The sequence below is a fragment of the Lucilia sericata genome, unplaced genomic scaffold, assembly GCF_015586225.1.
Source record: "Lucilia sericata isolate MDLA Ls3-8-SP2 unplaced genomic scaffold, ASM1558622v1 Contig000054F_arrow, whole genome shotgun sequence".
Lineage (NCBI taxonomy): Eukaryota > Metazoa > Arthropoda > Insecta > Diptera > Calliphoridae > Lucilia > Lucilia sericata.
In genome coordinates, this window is record NW_023994090.1 from 25,661 (window position 1) to 50,931 (window position 25,271).

At 30.5% G+C, this 25,271-nt stretch overlaps 1 protein-coding gene across 1 annotated transcript in view; it reads right to left on the minus strand.

Annotated features, from left to right (window-relative positions):
* Nucleotides 1–1,732: 1,732 nt before the first annotated feature.
* LOC119616049 (synaptosomal-associated protein 25-like) overlaps nt 1,733–25,271 on the minus strand; it is a gene marked incomplete at its 3' end in the record, with an annotated part of 277,795 nt that continues 254,256 nt past the window's right edge. Inside the window, exon 4 of the mRNA XM_037972195.1 lies at nt 1,733–1,781. Within this exon, the coding sequence (XP_037828123.1) occupies nt 1,733–1,781 (49 nt within the window). The remainder of the gene's footprint in view (nt 1,782–25,271) is intronic.

A 25,271-nucleotide genomic window follows, 5' to 3' on the forward strand; every position in this document is an offset into this window, starting at 1 on the left:
AGACTTCTATAAAACTTAGTTGTGCCGTATTTTATCGATATATCTGTATATTTAACATAATTATGAGCTCAGAAGCCCTTTTCGGGGGGTTCTGTTGTATGGGGGCTAGGTGAAATAATGGACCGATTTTAACCATTTTCAATAGGCCAAATTTCATCCAATTATCTTGAAAATTGCGACCTGTACCTTGCGCACAAGGTCTACATGGACAGCCAGCCAGCCAGACGGACGGACGGACGGACATAGCTTAATCGACTCAGAAAACGATTCTAAGCCGTTTGGTATACTTTAAGGTGGGTCTAGGACGAATATTTTTGTATGTTACAAACATCAGCACAAATCCAATATACACTCCCCACTAAAGTGGTGTAGGGTATAATTAATTCTTGAGAATGACTTCAGCAGTAATGAATTTGAAATCAAATAAAAGAGACATTCCGCCTATAAATAATATGTGTTAAAATCAACACTTCTGTAGGTCTTTTCTTTTTTTTTTCTGGGATATAGAGATATAGGTTGAATATTATTACAGGTTACAAAGGAATAGTGCTGGGCATGTTCGACATTGTTTACGACAAGGGGCATGGATGATTGCTGGAGGAATTGGCAGATTGTTAAACATAGGGAAATATCATATTGTAAGGAATGAATATATCATATTGTAAGTTTTGCATAGATTTTATGAACATTTATGTAGGGGATAATAAATTGAGAGGAGAAATGTTCGTTGTTTTTGCTTTTAAAAAAGTTCAGATATTTTTGAAAAATACTTAGAACTCAGATTTTAAACTTCCTTCAGAATTTTAACCAAATTTGATCACATTTTCTTAAAGAATACGTTGATCAAAGCAAGTTATACGCTTTGATAATAGCAATTGAAATAATTTTTTTCAGACATTTGGACTATAAAAGTAGGGTTTTATTTTGCAGTATAAGTATGCAATCTTTACTTCAATGGTTCCGGTCGAATTTCGGCCGCGGGGCGAACTCTAGTTTTAATAACGCTACAAAATTATTGGTAGTTAAACCATATTCATTGTACATGCTACTGAAATGCATGAAAATTTTCATCAGTTTTCGATGTCGAATATTTAAGTAACTTGTCCACACTTTTTTTTAGACAAAATATTATTTTTTTCGAAAACAAATCATGACTTTCCCTTAATGAAACATTTTTCTAAAGAATTGCATCATTAGAGTTCTAAGAATTAACTGTCGAAAATAAACTTTTTTCCAAAAAATACCAATGTGGGGCGTAACAACAAAAAAAAAAAAACAAGTCATTTCCACAAATCTTAAAAATCAACATAATACACAATGTCTGGCGGTACAGTAGGGTTTTATAAATCGACTTTCGAATAATCGAACAATCGACTTTTTGTCGAAAAAAGTCGACTTTGTTAATAAAAATCGAAAAGACTGAAAGTCGAAAAGTCTATAAGTCAAGTCGAATAAAGTCGAAAAAAGTCGAAGAAAGGCGAAAAAAGTCGAAAAGTCGTAAAAAGTTTTTGTAACAACAATAGTTTTCATTTTATTTAGAATTTTGTGTTTCCTGAAAATTTTTTAAAATGTGTTACGCCCTTTTGCATTTTAGGTGACAATATAAAAGTTTTTATTATAGTTAAGTGGTTAATTGTTGGTATTCTGTAGTAAAAATTAAGAATTATGTCTATTAAAATTATTTATTAAGGTATATAAAGTAATTAATGTAAAGTGTAAAAAGTGAACTCACCTCCCTGATCATCGAGAGCTACAAGGGTTCGAATCCCTGCTTCCTTGCTCTGGTGTGCAGCAAAATGTAAAATATTTGTAAAGTTGTGTAAAGTTAGTGTTTAAAGAATTATTATGTATAATATTAAAATATAAAGATGTCTAGTTTATAATTAATATAAAAATACATATTATAAAAAGATAATATAATAAATTTAAATACATATTATATATAATTTTAAACAAAAGTGAATTATAAATGTACATATGTACATTAGGGTGTCCCGAGGACCACTTTTTTGTAGGAATGCCTCTCAAACAATTGTTCCCTACCAGCAATTGAAAACCTTGATTTTAGTACACATATCGACCCCTCAATTCTATAACATTCCAAGTCGAAAAAGTGAGGTTTGAGCTCACAAAGTTTTCATGCGATATCTCGTAAACTGTATAATATACTATATACTATATTCTTTATTCCATTCTGAATTTACAAATTTTAATGGGATCATAGCTAAAAATTACATAGAATGTTGTTTTAGCACGGAGAAAATATTGGCTATTGGTCGTCTAAGTGTACTTAGCATGTATTAATCACCTACGTAAACATGTAATATTTTAGTTTGGACAAAATATTTAGAAAATTATATTTTCTTACATAGACGAATTTTCAGATAAAATTTTGTCCAAAATATTCATAAAACAAAATAGAAAATTATGTATGGGCATTTCCAAAATTTCGAACGCGACAGTCGAAAACATTTAGAGTGATAAAAATGTCAAAATAAAAGTTTTATTTTAGCAAGAGGCATTACTTATAGCTTTTAATTAGTTCTATAATTGGTGCTAAGTTTGATTTTGGTCAATTGTTAATTTCAAAGATAATTGCAAAAAATCATGGTGTTCGAATGCTACAAAAATAGAAGTTGTTTTTTGGGCAACAATTCAATTGTCGATTTCAGCGAAACGTGAGGTCGTATTTCAATGGGAATCATCAGTTGTCTCCTTAAAATGGTTAAAATTTTACAAAATATTATTTATATATTATTTTTTAAATTTAATTTTAATCATGTTCGAACGCGACATGTTGAACGCTACATTTTTTTCCTTCGTGATATTTATGTGTTCCTGTTAATCCGTTGAAAATATACATATGTATATACTAGAGTGACCGCAAAAAGTAGATGTTGGAATCTTGTTCGTCTTAGCCCCACAAAATAATTCCCCTTTCCAGATATTAAGATAGTCGAAATTTGAGCTCGATTAATAAACGTTAACACGTGCCGCTCGTCGCTCAAAGTTTGAATAAATCAAAATTTTTGGACAAAAAGCTAACATTTGAAGCTATAACTCCAGAACGGTAAATAATAGAAACACACTTTGTACCTCAAAACAAAGCTAATATTGTACTTCAATTTATGGTATACGCACAATTAGGACGAACGACGAATTTTGCTTAGCACGACGAACGATTGCACAAAAAATTGTTGCGTAAATTCGTCGATTGGAGCACAATAAAACTTTACGCACTGCGAATCTTGCTTTCAGTTCTCTGCTTTTCTTTGTGTTTGTTTTTAACCGCATATTCTGCAGGAAAATTGCACTTTTTTGTTTTAGATTACAAACAAATTATTATTCAAATTTCTTAATTTTCAAATAAATAATTTTTGTTTACAGCTATATAACTGGTTGGGGTGACCGTATTTTCTAACCAAATATACGACGAATTTCGTCGTACGCACTGGTTGTGTGTATTTTCATAAACTTTAGTGTGTTCTATATGTGACGACGAAAATTCGTTCCGAAAAATTCGTCGTTCGTCCCAATTGTGCGTATAGCATTATATTATATACATACAGTCAAATTCGCTTATAACGAACTCAGTTATAACGAATTCTCGGTTATTACGAAAAAGTGTTCAAGTCCCGCTATTTTGGTAACTATTTTCATACAAAAAACATCTCTTATAACGAACTCGGTTATTACGAATCCTCGTATAAAACGAACTACTTTTTCAGTCCCTCTACTACAATTTCATACAATTTTCCTTTTTTATAACGAACTTCAAAATTATATGTTGAACTCATAAGAATATATTTTGCTTTGTTGAAAAAAACTTCAATTTGTTTTTAAAAAATATAAACAAATAAAATCAATGCAGTTTTTTGTGAATAATACTACATAAAATTATAAATCATATTATTAAAATTTCGTATAATGCCTCTTTATTTTTGGAATTACAAAAACTTCACCCGTTTATTACGAACTTCGTTTATAACGAACAAATTTCAAAAAAATTAACTTATTTTGGAAAATATTCTAATAAAACTATTTTATTTATATATATTTTCTCGAATATATTTACTCGAATATCCTTAAAAGATATCGTGGACCTGTCCTCAGCTATGATAAAAAAAATATTTTTTACACGGCAGTTTCAAAACTTCATTTTCATTTTTTTTAAATATTTGTTAAACAAATTTTAAAATTTTTGAAATATCACCGGGGGATTTATGGTCAATAGATTAGGGAATAAAACAGTGAAAAAATTGATCAATACCTCTTATAGATAACCTGCACCTGCGTTTTAAACTCTGCGAATTTCGCGAAAAACTTATTTTTTTGTAATATTTTACAAAATGTGTCCTTATTCTTTAAGGTATTTTTAGACTACAATACTGAGTATTAATACTTGTCAAAAATGTTTGTATCATAATACAATTTACTAGTCTAAATATAATTTGTAATTTGATTTTCAAAAATATTACTGATTTTTTTGGCATACGGTCGGTATTCATAAATTTTTTAAAACAATTCAAAAACTTTTTATTTTCAAACGTATTCGGGATGTATTTTATAAATACAATAAAAAACAAACAAAAATTGTAAAATACATTAAAAATAAGAACGAAAAGTGCATAAATAATTGAAAATTGGATAAAAAATGTTACAAATATTATAGTGTAAACATAAAATGTATTTTTCGGATTGATTTTTTGAAAATGCGAATTATTTTCATAATATTTTTAATTTGAAGTGTGTTAATACTCAGTATTGTAGTCTGAAAATACCTTTACTGTTATACATTTTAAACAAAATATTTACAAAATATTATTTCTTAGATAATATAAAATATGTCCCTGAAGTTATATATAAATTGGAAAATCCTAAGGCGTAAACTTTGGAGGTCAAAGGTCAAATTTAGCAATATTTAGAAATTCTCATTAAAACATGTCGAAATATTATTTATTTGTTCGCTATGTTTTCTAAAATTACAGGAATAAAAATATATGGTTCGATATTTAAAATAACAACAAGGAAAATAAAATATTACAAAAAACAAGTTTTTCGCTAAATTCGCAGAGTTCAAATCGCAGGTACAGCTTGACAATAAGAGGTATTGACCTAATTTTTCACTGTTTTATTCCCTAATCTATTGACCATAAATCCCCTTAAAATGGAGTTTTGAAACCGCCATGTAAAAAATTATTTTTTTTATCATAGCTGAGAACAGGTTCACGATATCTTTTAAGGATAAAAAATTATTTTTGAGTAAATATAGATATATTTTATGTAATAAAATAATTTTATTAGAATATTTCCTAATCAAGTGCTCTGAGACACGTTAATGGCCTGGAAAATTTTTAATAACTTTTACATTTTTGAACCAAGTTTTGTGCTTTACATCCTTTTGAAATAATAAACGATTCTTCAAGAATAATGTGTAAAATATTTACCTAATAGCAACATTTATCACGTTTTTGGAGACAAAATCTGTTATAACTCTGTTTGACTTAAAGTAACAAGAATAATGTATATAATTTAAATTATAAAGTACAATAGTAGCTTTGTTTTGAGGCACTAAATGTGGTGTTAAGACTAACAAGATTCCGACATTTTTTTCTCTCCATATAAGATCCGTTCAGTCTAATATATACACACGCTTAAACAAATATAAAAGATGTAAGAAAATACAGTCGGTCATGATCGACCGACATCAATTTATTTATTGATTAAATTAAAAAAGTTGTGTTATATGGGAACTAGGATTAAACATGGACATCCTCATGAAATTTATTGTTGGATTTACGTTTGTATAAAACACAATTGAACACAATACTAATTTAAGTAATATGTTGAAGAATTATATTGTATGAAATAAAATAATTTAAATAAATTAATATACATTAGAGTGCTTCAAGCTTGTATGAAGGAAAAAAATCGTCAGACAGAACGGCCCCCCTCTTGAATTGTTCTTTGGGTTGTAAAACTATGTCATACAAAAAATTAGGTTGATAGGATAATGTTAACAGGCGCCGCAACGTCTTTTTTTGGGATATATGTATTCTGAAAAAACCATTTTGTTACTTAAAATATATCTATAATTATTCGAATATTAGTTTTTGTCCTTATAAGAACACGCAAACTTGCTATGGTCAAAAAAGTTAGAATTTTTCAACGCCCGTTTTAAATCTCCAATTTCAGTTTTTTTGAAACTCTGTTAAAGAAATTTCAAAATTTTTAGGAGGTCTCATGGTGATTTATTGAAAATAGATAAGGCTATTAAACGGTAAAAAAATTAGATCAATATTTCTTACAGTTTAGCTGTACCTACGATTTGAACTCGGCGGATTTCGGGAAAATCGCATTTTTTTGTAATATTTTAGAGAATATGTATTAAATCTTTACTGTTGTACCCTGTAAATAAAGTATTTTCTGAGTATTATAGTCCAGATAAAATAAAATATATAACCGGAGTTTTATTATAATCGGACATTCTTCACCCATAAACTGTGGAGTTCAAAAGTCAAATTTTATAATATTGGGGAATTCTTAGTGTACCATATCGAAATACTATTTATTTGTCGGCCGTATTTACCAAAAATTACTGGAATGACTGGTATATAGTCCTTTTAGGCAATTGGTAACAATTTAACACCAAAGTTCAAAAATTCGAAAAAACACTGTATATTTGAATAATGTTCTATATAATTAGAGGAATAACAGAAACAAAACAAACAAGTAAGAAGTCTATATTCGCCTTTGCCGAATCTTATATACCCTTCACCATATTGTGTTTAAAAAATATTAATTTTATAAAATGTCAATTAATTTCATATTCCCGACCCTGTCATAACTTAAGCAAAACAAGAGAAACAACAACAATGCTAAACGAAATAAAAAACAGAAAAAACAAAATACACAAAGTAATGAAACCACAGCCATCCAAACATTCGAAACAATATACACAAAAAACAAAATATACAAGGCAATGAAACCACAGACATCCAAATATATGAAACGAAATACATACACAAAAATCAAAAACAAAATACACATCGCAATGAAACCAACCTTTTATACAATAAGCAGTGTTGTTGTTGCTTTTTTGATGAAATTTTCAGAGGTTGTCTCGGATTTTTGCTCATATCTCCGTTATTTATGGACCGATTTTGCTGATTTTCAATAGGAAACTTCTCGAAAGTATGTCCAACAAAATTATTGAAGATTTGGATCCTGAAGATATCTGGGGTCTTCAGAAAATTGATTTCAACAAACACACAGACAGACGGACAGACAGACGGACATAGCTTAATCGACTCCGCTATCTATAAGGACTCGGAATATATATACTTTATAGGGTCGGAAAATTATATTGTAGAAATTACAAACGGAATGACAAACTTATATATACCCTTCTCACGAAGGTGAAGGGTATAAAAATGAAGTATACAAAATTATACTTTAACCCTTTTTGAACTTGAAACTGATAATTTATGTAATCTTTTTTTAGATTTTCAATATAATATGTCTAAAAATACAAACTTTATATGGTCAAAAAGGGTTAATTCATAAGTTTTTGTACTTAATATATAATTTTTTGTTTTATTTCTATTATTCCCCTAATTACACAACAGTCAAGAAAATCGAATTTTTTGCGTGCCTTTTAAATAAAAATAGGTAATTCCTATGTATTTCTACCCGCTGAGTTCAAAAATCGTTATTCGGTTAGGTCTAGTTTTTGAGATATTGCGATTTTTGTACAGACATTGGGGTCTCCTTTAAGTAAACTTGGCATAAAGTAAATATTTGGAAATGAGTTTTTTGATAAAAATTTAATATGTCTGGAAAGTTAAGACTTTATTCTATATAACGCTATCATTAGTTTACCCATTTTTATTGTATAGGCCTTTAGATGATGCAGCAAAGTTTATGTTTTTATATGTATATATTTTTCAAGAAATTTTTTTATTTAATTTAATACCATAACATTTTTTGTACGAATACACAGTGGGGCAGAATCGAAATTTTTTGGAAATAAATCTGGCATTTTTAAACGGCTGATCCGATCGGTATAAAATTTGGTGTGAGCGTAGCCAAGGAGTATTCGAGTTTAAGTTTTGAAGATAAACCCCGCAGATGCCCCAGGGACGGCGCTGTGGCGGCTCAAAGTAGGGTACCTACTTCATGTAAAATTTTTAAACTCGTGCCATTTTTTTGTTTTTCATCCAAATACAAAGATTTTTATATTTTCTGAAAGCGCTCGACGAGATCTTGGACATACTACTTATCTCTTATAATATCCGAGTTATAGGCATTTAAAAATTTAGTGATACAAAATTTACCATACCTTGGTCCGCCTTTTTTTGAATACCGGGCGTAAATTTGGACCAAATGGACTCAATTTTTTCTTGTTAGTTAGACAACAAAATTTCCAATAATATACAAAAATCAATATCATTTACAGATCCAAAAATATACGTTTTTTAATTTAAAAATTCAAAAAATTTTAGATTTTTGTCGTTTTTTTGCCAAAAATGTGTCTTAACTCTTTTATTAATAAAATAAAATTTTCTTTAAGAACATATAACAATTTTATAGTTTTCTAAAAGGTATCTTTACGCAGAACGCTTTGGCGTAAAAAACTTGTCCTATTTTTTGAAAATGTTGTCACTGCGTCCTTCCGAATATGACCTATTTTTTATCAAAACTTCAACTTTGGGCGACATGTTCTAAAATCCCAAAGCTGGGATCAGAAAACTAAAAGCAGTTTTGGAAACCTCAATATGTTTTCTATTTACTCCAAAAGTATTTTCCCAGCCCTGAAAGAAAATGTAAAAAATCCCATTTTTGGGATTTTCATTCCTATTTTTGGGAATTGCGGGATGCCCTTTGACCTTTTCAATTTTTTTTGCATTTTTTTATTTGAAATGACAAATTTAACAAGCGTTGAAAATTTCATTGAGTTTTGTTCATAAATAAAGATTTTGTCATATATTACATATTTGTTTAATTTCTAAAACTATGATTTATATCAAAATTTTAATAGGGTCGCAGATAGCTACAACAATTTAGTCCATTAATATCATTTTTTAGTTAGATATGGAAATTCTCGACCCTTTACAAAAAATTTCAAGCCAATATCTCAATTACATTCAAAAATATGTTCATTTAAACCTGTGTCCTTTAATTTCATCTTTTTCATATTTTAGTATTAAGTATGACAGAACATACATTTGGTGTTGAATAAAATATTTGGACAATTTTTAAAAATTATTTAGTTAATTATTTTATTAAAGACTATAACATTGTATATACAATAAAAAAATTATAATATAAAACACAATTTAATACAATATCATCAGTTAGTATAATAGCTTTTTTTATTTGAACTGTTTATCTTAAACATAATACAATTAATTCTTACAACCTACTTATATAGTTAATTCCTAACACTACTTATTTTCTATAAAATAATCTGTCATATCGGTATACATATCCAGAAGGTAATATAAGTCCTTTAAATCTTCCTTGTTTTGAGATGATAGAGTTTCATAACAAATCCATCTTTTTCGCATAGTTGAAAGAACAGGATCAGAAGATAGAAGTAAACTATTCAAAATATCTTCATTCTGTGATTGCCTGGAGCATATTCTTGAGCTGAATAGTTGAACATGCTTAAAATCTCGATTCCTCGCTTCATGGGCTTCTTCTGTTAACTCTCCAAATGGAAGAATATTCGATTCAATTATTATTTGACAATGACACAATACTTTGTGTACTGTTGGTGTTAGTTCCCTCCATGGATACAGAGATACAAGTAATTTAGAAATTTCAGATGTATATTCCCCAAATCGATTGCCATTAATTTTATGTTTACTATTCAGTGCCATTAAAATAGTGTTAACTCTTCGAAGCAACTCCTTGTCGATTCCAGTTATTTTTGAAGTAATTTCAAAATCACGAAAAAACCTTCTCGCCGTATTACCGTCATTTGTACTACCGCAACTTGGAAGTGGTTTGTCGATGTTTAATCCCATCTGAACTTTAAATTCTTCTTGGTTACTGCTTTTTTCCGCAGCTCTCAATTCTTTCAATTCTTCATTATTTTTTGTTGATTTAGTAAGATTCTCTGGCACACTTCTATATTTGAGGTCGTATGCTATGTGTAAAAAATAATCCAAAAATCGTATTCTGGCATGAAGTGGTGAAATTCCGAAAGACAGGACTTCTTCATTAATACTTCTGCTTTTGTTTATATTTGAGAATTGCGACTTTTTCTCATTACATATTGAGCATCTCCAGAAGGAAGAAATTTCTGTTGTGGCATTGCTGACCTTTCAATCAATCATTGTTAAGCTTAGCTGATATGATACGTTAATAGAGAATTCCTTTATTTTTATGGAAATGGGCTCCAGTGCATTTATTTCATCTTTTAAATATTCCACAAAATTTTTTTTGTTTTCTTTGACTCCTTTATATATTCAAATCCAACGGGTCTACAAAAATTTTTTGAACACGGAGTTGTATTGATCCATATATCTTCAAATGAATTTCCGATGCTTGACGATGATGGATTAAGGGAATATGAACGAATTCGTAATGGCACTAATGATGACATAAATACACTTTTGTAGTCTGCTAATGTCCGACTTCCACAAGCTTGTTTGTATTCTGGAAGTGCTGATAAACCGACACATCAACACTTACACATTAAGACAACATCACAGTTATGAATTTTCCTTAGTTGGCCTTCTGAAAAGTCTGGCACAATTCTTGATGCTGTGTTTTCGAGCAAAGATGATATATCAATACAAGCTTCCACATCATTAACAGCAATAGGTGATGGTAGGATAGTTTGTTTTTTTTCCTGGATCGACCTTAAACATAAGTCTTCGTATGACTTGCAAGGCGCTCCTGTTGATGTGTTGTAAGTTGAGATTTCCGTAGTAGTTTTCATCCAACTACAAAATTTTAATCGAAATTTCTTTTGATTTCCATCCACAGACTTACTTTTTACATCAAAAAGTTTTAAAAAGTTTTCAATTTTTGATATGCCTGTTTTGTCTACTTTTCTATTATATGTAGTTTTTATATAATTTTAAATGTCTTCAATTCTTTCTGGCCCTTTTGAAGATACACTCCATAAAACGGAACACAACTCTTCGTACTTTAATGTAATCTTCATTGTAGATTTATTAAATATGGTACTTAAAATCTGAGAAGTTTACTGATATACCAATTCTTGTCATTTCCGATACAGGTATTCCAAAGTAAAAAATTACGAATTGTCTACCTATTAACATTTAGGACTATATTACTATAACCTGTAATTCAGTCATTGATATTTCTTATTAGTGAATGAATCGAAATTATCATTACCTGTATATTTTTACCTACATGATCATAAACGAAACAGAACGAAATGATCTGTCGAAAAAATGTAGGTAAAAAATAGTTATAAATTTCTGAAAATTTAAGCATAATAGGACCTTTCAACTATAAGGATAAGCAAACAAATAGAAAATAGGTAAATATAAGATTTAAATATGTTCTGTCATATTTAATACTAAAATATGAAAAATATGAAATTAAAGGATACAGGTTTAAATGAACATATTTTTGAATGTAATTAAGATATTGGCTTGAAAATTTTTGTAAAGAATCGAGAATTTCCATATCTAACTAAAAAAAGATATTAAGGGATAAATATGGACTAAATTGTTGTAGCTATCTGCGACCCTATTAAAATTTTGATATAAATCATAGTTTTAGAAATTAAACAAATATGTAATATATGACAAAATCTTTATTTATGAACAAAACTCAATGAAATTTTCAACGCTTGTTAAATTTGTCATTTCAAATAAAAAAATGCAAAAAAAATTGAAAAGGTCAAAGGGCGTCCCGCAATTCCCAAAAATAGGAATGAAAATCCCAAAAATGGGATTTTTACTTTTTTGCCCATAGGGTCCACATTTCTTTCAGGGCTGGGAAAATACTTTTGGAGTAAATATAAAACATATTGAGGTTTCCAAAACTGCTTTCAGTTTTCTGATGCCAGCTTTGGGATTTTAGAACATGTCGCCCAAAGTTGAAGTTTTGATAAAAAATAGGTCATATTCGGAAGGACGAAGTGGCAACATTTTCAAAAAATAGGACAATTTTTTTACGCCAAAGCGTTTTGCGTAAAGATACCTTTTAGAAAACTATAAAATTGTTATATGTTCTTAAAGAAAATTTTATTTTATTAATAAAAGAGTTAAGACACATTTTTGGCAAAAAAACGGCAAAAATCTAAAATTTTTGGAATTTTTAAATTAAAAAACGTATATTTTTGGATCTGTAAATGATATTGATTTTTGTATATTATTGGAAATTTTGTTGTCTAACTAACAAGAGCAAATTGAGTCCATTTGGCCCAAAATTACGTCAAAAAAAGGTATGGTAAATTTTGTATCACTAAATTTTTAAATGCCTATAACTCGAATATTATAAGAGATAAGTAGTATGTTTAAGCATTTGGATGAAAAACAAAAAAATGGCACGAGTTTAAAAATTTTACATGTCGTAGGTACCCTACTTTGAGCCTCCTCCGTCCCTGGGGCATCTGCGGGGTTCATCTTCAAAACTTAAACTCGAATACTCCTTGGCTACGCTCACGCCAAATTTTATACCGATCGGATCAGCCGTTTAGAAATGCCAGATTTATTTCCAAAAAATTTCGATTCTGCCCCACTGTGGAATCTACCATTTAATATAAAATTTCTTAAAATTTTCTTTTTCGATACCAAATATACCATTGTTATGTATGAAAAGGTGTTATTTTAAATCATCTTTACAGCCAGAGACTTACTGCCGGTTTCTCTAAATGCGAAAGAACATTTTCTTTCTTACAAATATATTGAAAACAACAAATAAATTTAAAATTTTGTTTTTGTTTTCAATAAATTAACGACGATTATTAACGACTTCTTAAAATGCAATTTTTTATAGATATTTATGTTTTTTCAATTTTTAAAAGTAAAAAAGTACAATTTGGCCACTGATGGCCTCTAAGCGACCATATGCTAAAGATACTCTGAAATCTTCTCAATAACACCAAAATAAAAATGTTTGCCTCTTTTTGCCTCTGCGGCATTTACGCTCTCTTTTCTAACACTCCATGCTATGAAAATATTTACTTATATTTTATTTAAAATCTAATTATTGAATGCGAAATGAATTGATTTAAGTAATAAGTAAAATAGTAGAAACTAGTAAAATAATGGCTGAACGTGGTATTGATTGATGCTTTATTGGTCTTACATTCCTGTAAATAAGTTTTGCAAAATTATTAGACGGAATCTATTTGTACGGAAAAATCCGTGATGAGAAGAGTAACTCTCATGAGGGTTTGGTATCACTTTAAAAGTTTTTAAAGACATTATTAAAAATATTTATATAATATTGGCTGTTCTTTCCGGAAAACATAAAATCAAAATTGAGGAATTTAAAGACTTTTGTACGAAAACCGCAAAATTGTTTGTAGAAAAATATAACTGGTTTTGGATGTCACCAACTTTAAATAAAATTTTAATTCACAGCAGCAAAGTTGTACAAAATTCTAAAATTAAGCGTAGCAGATATGTCGGAAGAAGCTCAAGAAGCCACGAAGAAACTATTAAAAAAAAAACCGAGAAGAGAATTACCGTAAATGCAGCCGAATACAAAATATGAAAGATATTTTCAATATTTTATTAATTAATTCGGATTCCTTCATAACTGTAAAAAAAACTTTCCCTAAAAAAAATCCAATCGGTGCCGTAACGTTGTATGTCGTAAGTTTTCACTATTCTTTTGTTTTTGTGTCAAAAAATTTTGTCTGGGATATATTAATGACATATGATGATACAACAATACGATACCGATAGTGAATTGGATAAATTCGATGTTTGGATATTTGATGTTTGTGAGGATCTTATTGCTTCCAAAGATTTGAAACGGGTGTTGAAAAATTCAAACTTTTTGACCATAGCTGAGAACAAGTTTGTGTTTTCTTATAAGGACAAAAACTAAAATTCGAGTAATTATAGATATATTTTAAGTAACAAAAGGTTTTTTAGAATATATCCCAAAAAAAGTTTTTTTTGTCACATTTCGAATTCATGTGCTGTAAGACACGTTAATGGCCTGGAGATTTTTGTGTTTTATATCTTTCCGAATTTACAACAACGTGAAAAATGTAATAATAAATGGCCAAATTTGAGCAAAAACTGAAAAAATCGATATTTTTCCCTTGTAAATGCACTTGCCTAATTTTTTGTATGAGATAGTTTTACAATCCAAAGAACAACTCTAGAAGGGGGGCGGGCAAAATTCGCAACTTCGTTTTTTTGAGCACTCTAATATAGGTACCTAGTGAATCCTAATTTTCACTTTTTTCATTATTAAATCAAGTTTGCTCTTTATTTCCTATCAAAACAATCCAATATAAATAAGCACCAAATTTAACTTAAGTCGTGAATTTCTAACAACAATTTCCCATTTTCCCCCGTGGATCCGCACATGTCTTAAACCCATTTATAATGGAACATACAAATTGCTATTTTTAAAGTAATTGCTGTATAAGCTAAAAATTACGACAATTTTGACACCTATGTACGTATTTCGATAAAAAGCGAATATAATATTCCTATTAAACCCACTAAAAATCATTTTGTGAACCAACAATTTTTTAATTATTTTTCCCGTAATTAGCTCAAAATTTGGCGATTGAAAATCCACTTATGTCAGGATTTTCAATCGCAGATAGGAAACTAAACCATTCCAAAAAATATATTTTTACTACTCTAGTGCTCAATATATTAATACGTATCTATAAAGAGGTGTTCCTACATGAGATATTGTATTAGAGTGTTCCTCGGAAAACTTTAATGTACAAATGTAACGTAAACGTTATCCTATTAGTCTAATTGTTTGCATGACATAGTTTTACAACGCAAAGAATTAGACCGACTCACTCTGTATGAAAAACTACATCGTGTTTTTGTTACCCCTTAATAACAATAATAGTATCCTTAACATTGTACATTGGGGAAATGTTAAGGATGCTATTATTTTTAATTACGGAAATTCAGTAATTATATTTGGTATTTTTGAGAAAATTTTGAATAATTGGTATGCGGACATTTCTCTTTGTGCAACATTGCATTAGTTATTTCTACAAAATATTTTTGATCCCTCAGTGGAAGTTAAAGTCGGAGAAATAATCTAACAAAAAAGAAAAATTATTAAATTTAGTTAAGACACCAACTTATTAAAATTGTTAACAAATTACAATAAAATAATTTTTTGCTAATACATAAACATTTACATAAATGTTTAAATAAATTTACGGTGTCAAATTTGTAATTATAAACAAGTAAGAGTGTTATATTCGGCTATGCCGAATCATATATACCCACCTGTGTGCCATATATTTCAAGTGAATTTCGGAAAGTGGTCCAATACTAAATGAACCTATTCTTTTGTTCCCACAATTTATTCATTTATTATAAACTAGCTGCGTGTACCCGGTGTTCAAAACGAAGAGATAATATTTTTCTATCTTTAATGACTATAATTTTTCAGAATAGTTATTATATATTTGTGCATTTTGTTTAATCCTAAACTGGACCAAAAAGTATTTTAAAAAATAGAAATTCAAAATGAGCTTAATTAAATTAGAAAGTGTTAACTAATTTGTAAAGAATGTAAGAAACGTTTTTTTTTAAATTATACTGAAATCAGCATTTTTAATCACTGGTTGGGAACTAAGGACACTTTCAAATTACATATTTGTTTTATTTTTCCCATGTGCAGTAGATTTAAATAATTGTTCAGTTTAAATTTGGATGCATTGTACTTTGATTTGTAGTGCTCCTAGGGTAAAGTGGCAAAAATCTTTGAGGGCATTTGAATTGTACAAAATTTCAAGCGATTTTCTTGCTATTGAAAAAAACTCTTATGAAAAATTCTGCATAAAATCGTGATAAATTGACTTGGGCTCATTGGAAGACTTCAAATTTCCTTAAAATCTTGACAGAGAAAACAAAAACTTTTAATTTGACAAATAATTTTGAGTTTTTCCTTAAAGAGAAAAACCGCCATTTTTGTCTCGTCATTGTTTCTCAAAAATATATTCATCCATTTATGTATACCAAAGTATGTTTGAAAACTGTTCATCTTCCATAAAATTCTGGCTGGATTTAGACCAATTAATAAGTCCGGAGAAATAAAGGTTCAAAGGTCGTTAGATATACATAAAAGATGCCCAAATAATTGTACTTAATAAGTATGTCCACATCTTCCCCTAATTAAAAAAAAATTGTTAATGGTAAATGAAAATGTGTGCTGGAATTATTAAAAATCATATTTTAATTTGAAAAGCTTGGAATAAATACAAAGATATATACAGAATAAGTTGTGGAGCATTTTTGGTGGATAATTTCTAAAAAACTGAAAAATGCATAATTTCAATTAAAAGATATCAAACGATTAATTCACCCAAGCATCGTTTGGGAGGTCTGCCTATAAGATTTGCAAAAGTGCTGCCTTTTGGGACACTCTATTGAGTAGTTAAATATCTTCATGGTGTTTAAGATTTGAGCTGTATTTAAAGAATTACAACTGATTTATATTAAATTTTTGATGGTATATTTAAGTGATTATAGGTTTTTATTATCTCGATTTAACAATATGTAAATTTAAATTTTATATTTTTGAAATAAAATAAATCTAATATACTATCTCCGTTTTTTGTGTTGGGGATTTTAATTTAACTAAGTTAAATAATGTTTGATCGAAATATAATTTAATTTATAACTAATTTAATTTAGAACTACGTGACCAGACAACTTTTTAAAGTTTGATCCCGACTTAGATTTCAATTCAACTTTTTAATAACAGATCCCTCTTTTTGTTACATAACAGGTCAATCGTCCTTAATTTTATTGTAATCAATTTTCGAAAATAGAGATTCGAAAGAAATATTATAGTATTTTTTAATAACTTTTCAAAATGTGGGTAAAAGTAGACATTCACTTTTGGAATAACGAATTTTCAGGTTGATTTTTAAAGTTAATGGTCTAAAAAAATCATATTATTTTAGTGACAAGAGAACATAAACTTTTTGGACCCATGACTTTTAACTTATAAAGCTGTGCTTTTTTGTTGAGTTGAGTGAGATAATGTCAATCCAATTTTATGATCAGTATGATCAGTTTTACGACAGAACACACTATTATTTAACAATCAGGAGAAATAAGTAGTTCCATTTGTGATCCCATTCTAATTTGTTTTATTATTTTAACTATTATTTAAGAGTGATTTTATCGAATTTTTCTTATACACTATGTTCAGACTTTAGTCAATTCTGACTAAAGGAGGAACATATGAAAATGCTGTATAAAAATTTTAATTTATACTGATTTTTAAATAATACAGGTCAACAAAAAAATTTTAAAGTCGAAAAGAAGGATTATTACTCAAAATTTTAATGTGGCACATTAGAATTGTTTTATCATATGAGGTTTATGTATCTTGTTTGCCTTAAATTTATTAATTGAAATTCAATTTTTATTTTTCTCTATGCGAGGATAAGGAGGTTTCCTATGCTGAGGATAAAGTGGTTTTAATTCAGCATTATTCTTCTATAAAATTTACAAAAACATGTAAGATATACATATATTTTCTAAACCGATTTATGACCGATTTTCTACTTTTACCTCTTACATCAATAGCCAACATACCCAGGTATGCATAAAAGTATATGTCAGTTATCGGACAAAAATTAAGTTACATTATAAATTTAAATTTTTTTTAATAATTTAATATTATGTAAACAAAAATATTAAAGTCTGAATTTTCAAATTTTAATTTTTGTCCCTGACTTAACAATCTTTTTTTGTAAATAAATTCACTACTAACGACAACAAAAACAATTTATTTAATCCTAATCGATTTTGTATACCTTAATTAATATTATGGAAAAAAATTTTCTTGAAGTCGAAATTTTACAAAGTGAAACTCTACGTAATGTACATTATACATCATGTAGAGGTTTTTATTAAGGTTTTTTGCATATAATATTTTTGTTAATAGGAAAACTATGAGAAAACTTTAAAAAAATGGCTAAAATTTAATGGCATGTGGTGAAAAAATATTTAATTTATTCGTACAGACGTTTTATTAAATTAGTTTAATAATTATAAAAATTATACACTAGAAATGTAAAAAAAGATGAAACAGCCATATAAATTGTATGACATATGACATGACGTAATTTTGCTCGGGTATAGACAAGACGGTTAAACATTAAGTATGGATAACAATGCTCCCAAGTTTTCAAAATGTATACACCCTGTGACGGTAATTAAGGTAAAATAAGTAAAATTAAATTGTCAGATACAAAATTTCAAAGCAAACTGGAAAAAAATTTCAAATTTTTTTGAATTTTTATGATGTGGAAACATTTTTTTAATTAGTTTGTGTCCAAACTAAGCAAAAATTGAACTGCTGTCAAATAATTCATGTTAAGCAATCATACTGTTTTATTCGAACTTTTTATAGTTATGGATATAAATTTCGAAAAAAACACAGCAAATATAAAATTTGGGACATTCTTAGTCCACTTTTTACCAGACTTTTAGGATTTTTGTGGAACGTTTTTAAAAAAATTAAATTAAAAAAAAAATCCAGAATTAAAAACTTATGGATCCGAGTATATCATTCTCATTAATATCTTTTCCGACATCTATTCATCAAGATTTATTAAGAATATTTTAACGGAATTTTCATTAATTTTTACTTATTTATTTCTTGTGCAACAACTTTTTTGTGACAAAAAACCATTGTTTGAGTCGTGTGAGTAACACCAATAAAATTTTTTTATATAAAAAATAACTCTAAATATTAAATTTTTTCTTTCATAACAGAACATCTTCGGAAAATGTATGTATGTATATAAGATCCGTCTTAGTCAAGTACACTTAGGTCTCGTTTTATGTGATAGATGTGTTCCAAAACAAACCACATAGATTGAATTCGCATCATACGATACTCTAGCTTCATATAAAAACTGAAAACTGATTCGTTCCAAAATTCTGAAAAACCGCATAAATTCAACTTTTAATTAAAAAAAAACAAAATCGCATAAATAAAATCAACAAAAATATTTTAATTTCATTTACTAATCAATAAAAACAAAAATGTAATATTAATTTATTAATTGATGATTCAAAAATAAGCTGAAACGTTTTTTTTAAAGAAAATTCTTTTAATATGTATGCATAAATCGAGACCTGAGTGTATAATGTTTTTATTTGTTTTGATATTAAGTTTTATTAAATCCAGATTTAATAAATGACAATTTTCAAAATCCCGCTTTTTCCAATATATATTCATTCGAATCCCGCTTTTTAATCACTCGTATTCCCCTTTAATCCAAAATCATCTGGTCATGTTATTTATAACCTTAACTAGTTTTATTTATTGTACACAAAAAAAAATGAAAAGGAAAAAGAAAATTAATTTAAAATTAATTTATTTCGATAAAATATTATGAAATATGTATTTTTTTATTACGTGTGGCACATAAATGTGCAAATGTGGCTTAATTGTTTTGAATGCATCTAAATACATAATAGCCACCTAAAAGTTTCTTCGGATTTTCTTAAGCACTTGAGAGACTTCTCGTTCGCTTTTGATATTTCCTTGAGCTAGGTACTCTGTTCAAATTTCGTGCGAAATGCTGTCAAACTACATATAAAATATTTGGTATGAAATATTTGCGAAATAATTTCGCAAAAGCAGTACTCTGTTCTTATTGTGAAAAACATTGTTAAATTTATATGGCAACCTTGTTTTCTTCAACTCTTCTTTCGCACGAAATTAAAACAAACAGCTGATTACATTTCATTGTTTTTCCCAAAATTATATTTCTCGAGCCGAAAAAATAAAAAAATTACAAAATTATTAAAAAATGATAAACAAAACATTAAATTTACTGCACAAGCGGTCAATAATATATTTTTATTAATTTTAAATAAAAAAACTGAATAGTTTATATTATTAAGATTTATTTTATTTTCAGTTTTCAAAAAACATATGGTTTTTGTTTACGCATTTAAAGCAATGATGCATACTTTATAGCAATAAAAGCGACAAACTTTCCAAAATCGCGATATAGACTGCATTTGTTACACATCAAATTTTTCGTATGAAATAACCATAATTTTTCACAACTTTGAACAGAGTACCAGGCTTTAAGCTAGCTTACATTATAGTTGGGTCTTAAGTATTATTCCCATTAGATTAAACTAAAAAATCTGTTTTATGTCTATAGATCAATTTCTGAAATTTTTTGACATTCAGAAATATAAAAATTTCGTTGACTTAATTAACATAACATTTACGAAATAAAGAAATTTGAGTCGTTTTAACCCTCACTAAGAGATTACTTTTTTTGCCATTTTATAAAGGTACAACTAAAATTTACTTGCATCAGATCTATAGAAAGAAAAAGCATAAAACAATTCTAAAATTATAATTTCTAATACTATCTACCCAGTAAAAACTTAACTCCCAAAGTAGGTAGAATTCGAAGGGAAGACTACTTCCTTTTCTACTACAAGAAGTACTTATTTTTGTTCGTGATGTCCCAAAAGAAATCCTTTATTTTTTGGCTGCTAATAAGTTGTTTTGTAAGTTGAGTTATTTATAGAACAATTTATGAAAAACTAAAAAGTCGACACAGACAGAGGCTGAACTTGGGACCTTCCATCTGCCAGTTCGCCAACTCTCCACACCACCGCTTAGCTGCTTCAAATAATGATTTTCACATATAAATACCATTTTCTTTTCTGTTTGTCTAAAAATAGACATTTCTCCTAAGAAAATTAACATATTTAACTTAGGAGAAATAATAATTCTTAAAACATAAAGTGCTAACTTTTCCCTTTCTTCTTCATGTTTCAAAAAATGCTGAAGGTCTCCTTATGAAGAAACTCCTTGCAATTTGACCTACCACCCATGATGACTTTAACCGTTATAAAACCGATTTATGACCGATTTTCTATTTTTATCTCGTGTATCAATACCCAACATACCCCGGTATGTTTAATTATATGTCAGTTATCGGACAAAAATTAAGTTTCATTATAAATTTTATGTTTTATTATTAGAATTATATATATTCTTGTATCTTATGAAAAAATTTAACTAAACAACAAATTTACTTTCTAATACAGAGTCTTGTGTCTTTATTCATAAATTTTAATGTGATATATTTGTGGACCCTGTAACATTAACAAATATGGGCCGATTTTGATGATATTGTATATGACTTAAGTTAGGCTTGATAGGAGGATGTATACTACATCAAATCCGAAGAAATACACCTAGGCCACTATCGGGCCTGTTGTGCGCTATAATTCATGGAACAAAAAAATTTGTTCACTGAATGTATTATTTTTCCATGTTCAGAAACTCAGTTTCCTGGACGTTATTCCTAAGAATCTTCCAATCAGTGTTGGTTAAGAATGTTATTTCCGGAATAACATCACTTCCAAGATACTTGGATCTAACTTCCACGAATGCCTCACAGTGGCAAAGAAAGTGCTCCAGAGTTTCACTGTCCTCTCCACATGCTCTACATTCGTCTGAATCCGCACGCCCAATTTTGTATAGATGTGCACGTAATCCTGTGTGTCCACTCAAAATACGTACCATCATACTAACCTCAGTCTTCCTCATTTTGAGGAGATTTCTCGTCTTGTTCTCATCAGGGTCACCCCATAGAATCTTTGTGGTTCTACCCACCGTTTCATTATTCCAAGATGCCTTATGGGATTCTCTCATCCATATTTTTAATTCAGCTTTTGTTGCGTCGAATGGTTTTGCGTTTGTCAGGTTAATTACATCGAGCTCCCTTCCCTTTTAAGCTATTACATCCGCCATTTCGTTGCCGACTACTCCCGAGTGGCCTGGTACCCATATGATGTTAACCTTACCTCTGGGAGACTATTCAGTTAAAGCTTTCTTAAAATCCAATACGGTCTTAGATTTAATTTTATCACCTGATATCGCTCTAATTGCCTTCTGGCTGTCGGTAAATATATTAAGCCCTGTGGGCGCCATATTTATTCTAATCCAATTTACACATTCCGTTATTGCTCGTACTTCTGCCTGGAAGCTTGTGTTATGATTAGGTAAACGGTGGTATATTTCTGTTTCTGGGTCTTCCCACTTTGTCCCCTAATTTAGAGCCATCCGTGTAACAACGGATTCCTACTGGTATTTGCACCAAAGTTCCGCTTGACCAAGACATTCTATCTGGGATTAGCGTTTCAAAGTTTCCGACATATTCTGTGTCTCGTATGCGATCAGGCACGTCCGATGAATGTGTATAACCTTCCAATGTGTCCAATATACATTGATGACGTGTCCTATAACCGTTTTTGGCCAGTTCGCCTAAAGTAAAGAGCCGTTCGGCTGTAAGCGCCGCCTCATATCTTAAATATGTTTCAATGGGTGGAATATATAGCAACGTTTCCAAAGCCTTGGTTGAAGTAGTACACATGACACCACTTATACCCAAGCAGCATGTACTATGAACTCCCTGTAGTAGTTTAATATTACACTTTTTGTCCAAAGCAGTCCACCAGATTATTGAAGCATAAGCTAGAATTGGTCTAATTACACTTTTATAAAGCCAATTTGTCATAGTAAGACTAAGACCCCATTTTATGCCTATGGATCTCCTACATATCGCCCAGCACCGATGTGCCTTGTTGATCCTATCCTCTATGTGGTGTATCCATTTTAATTTCCGGTCAAGTATTACACCTAAGTACTTAACTTTGTCTTTCACCGGTATCTTCTTGCCCAGGAAGCAAGGTTCAGTATATGTAGAAATGTATGTCTTTATTGTGAAAAGACAGATTTCCGTCTTCGCCGGTTTAACATTGAGGCCTCTCGGTTGAGCCCAGCTCAAGCCCGTATTCAGAGCCTCCTCAGCTCTTCTACACAAGTAATTTGGATGCTTTCCCTTTAAAAGTATTACAAAATCGTCTGCATAGCAGACAGGTCTAAGTCCTTTCTAGGTTAGGGTCGTTAGGAGGCTATTAATCGTGGTAACCCAGAGTAAAGGTGACAAAATGCCACCCTGTGGTATACCGCGAAATACCTTTTTCCGGTCAACATAAAACTGGTCTAGGGATTTGATAAGGGTATCAGTGTGCACGTTATTGAAAGCGCCTTTGATGTCAATGCATTCCGCCAGTGTATACAGTTAGGAGTTTCATTGTCACCTCCATATCCTCCAGCCTCCTGCCCGTGTCATCGATCATAGATTCCGGTTGGAGTTTTGGATAGGAATTTTTTTGTTTTGGATACGTCATTTACTCTATCTACCTGTTCACAGAAAAGTTTCCAGGAGTCTCGTTTGGCTTTTCGAACGATTTTCTTATATTCACCAAGTTTATTACGATTCTCATCCCAGTATACTGCGGTCTTTTTACGCCGTGCCCATTTAAATAGTTTGCGAAGAGTATTCCCAAGGTTCCGGATCTCCCCAGTTACCCAGGGTTTCTCCTGGGCAGATCTCCGCTCTCGCAGAGGGCAGCTGTCCTCGAACGATTAAACCAGGGCACTTGTGAACGTTTCCACTTTGGCATCTATATCCTCTTTATTTCGACATTGAAAATTGTCCTGACCTAAACGGTTCTTTAGTAAGGTCCCGACTTATTCCGAAACTTTATCGGCTTTGGTGGTGGCCGTAGTATTTTGAATCCTTTGTACCGATGGTCAGAAAAGGAGTGCTCGTCCGAAACTCTCCAATCCTGAATTTCGTTTATAAGCCCTTCTGAACATATAGTTATATCTAATACTTCTTCTCTGATTCTATTGACGAAGGTAGCTTTATTACCTAAGTTCAATGTTATCAAGTCTTTAGTATTATGGAAATCGTTGAGGGAGAATCGAAGGGCAGGTAAACAGATGCAAGGAATATGTTGCCACGACCTTGCTTCAGCACCGTTGCATCCGATGTTGATAATCCTGTTGAGAGGAGAAAACTTGTGACATAAGATACATGTTCTCGGGCGAGAGCCTGTATCAGCGTAGAAAAGTTGGAAATTTACGTGATTTAATCCAGAAACCTTGTTGCGAATCGTCCACGGTTCCTGGATTAAAGCTATATGTATCTTACCTGTGTTAATTTTAGCCATCAGAGCGTTGGTAGCTGTCTCGCTCCGATGGAGGTTAATTTGGATAACCTCAATCATGGTTATCCATTAAACTGTCTTCCAGCGAGTTGGTGATCACCTCCTCGCTCTTTGGATTTGACTCCTCCGGGTAGCCTGAAGTGGCTATTAATGCAGTGGGTACTGTTGATGGCACTGCGGTGTCCTTATAAGGCATAGGAATAGCAGTATTTTTAACCGACACATTCCCAATTCTGGAGAGCACTGCTGTTCTGTCTTCTGGCGGGTGAGTGATTTCCTCCTCGCTTTTAGGATTTGACTCCTCAACATTGCCAGTAATTGCTAATAATGCTTTGGGTACTGTCTTAGCTGTTTTAGTATCCTTGTCGGGGCCGGTTTTGACAGCCCTTTCTGGTGAGTTAATGGTAACTTCCTCGATTTTAGGATTTGACTCCTCAACGTTATCAGTAGTGGATTCTGATGCTGTGGTCTTAGGTTTTTTAGTGTCCTTTTCGAGGCTTGTTGTAACAGCCCTTCCAATCGGCACCTTCCCAATTTGGAATATGACGGCTTTAGAGGCCTTTATTCTTGGCAAGACTAGCCATGGATTTCTGGTCGATACCTATTACAAATAAAGTTCCCTCAGGTTCTTCTTTCCTGTAAAAAATATCCCATTTTTCCACGGCCAGCTCAGCATTTTGACCTCCAAGAATTTCCAGTATACTTTTATTAGCCAGTTTACTGCCCCATCCTTTTATGTAGACAGTGGAATTTAAGAGCACCGGAAGCTCGCTCTTCTTTGCCAGTCCCAGCCTAGCGCCGTCCCAGTGAGGAGGGATACCAACGTCATCAACATCACGCCCATGCTGACCTCGCAGCTCCCGCTCTCTCATGGTTGTTTGCCCTTTGAAGCGATTGCGTGGTCCACTATCTTATTGTTGATCAGTTCTTCTATTTTACTCTGTTGGTCTATTGGAATTTTGCCTGTCGGATTACCGGCATCGTAAACTGCATAGCAGGGATCGTCCCGGTGTCTTCTTCTGGCAACTTTGGCGT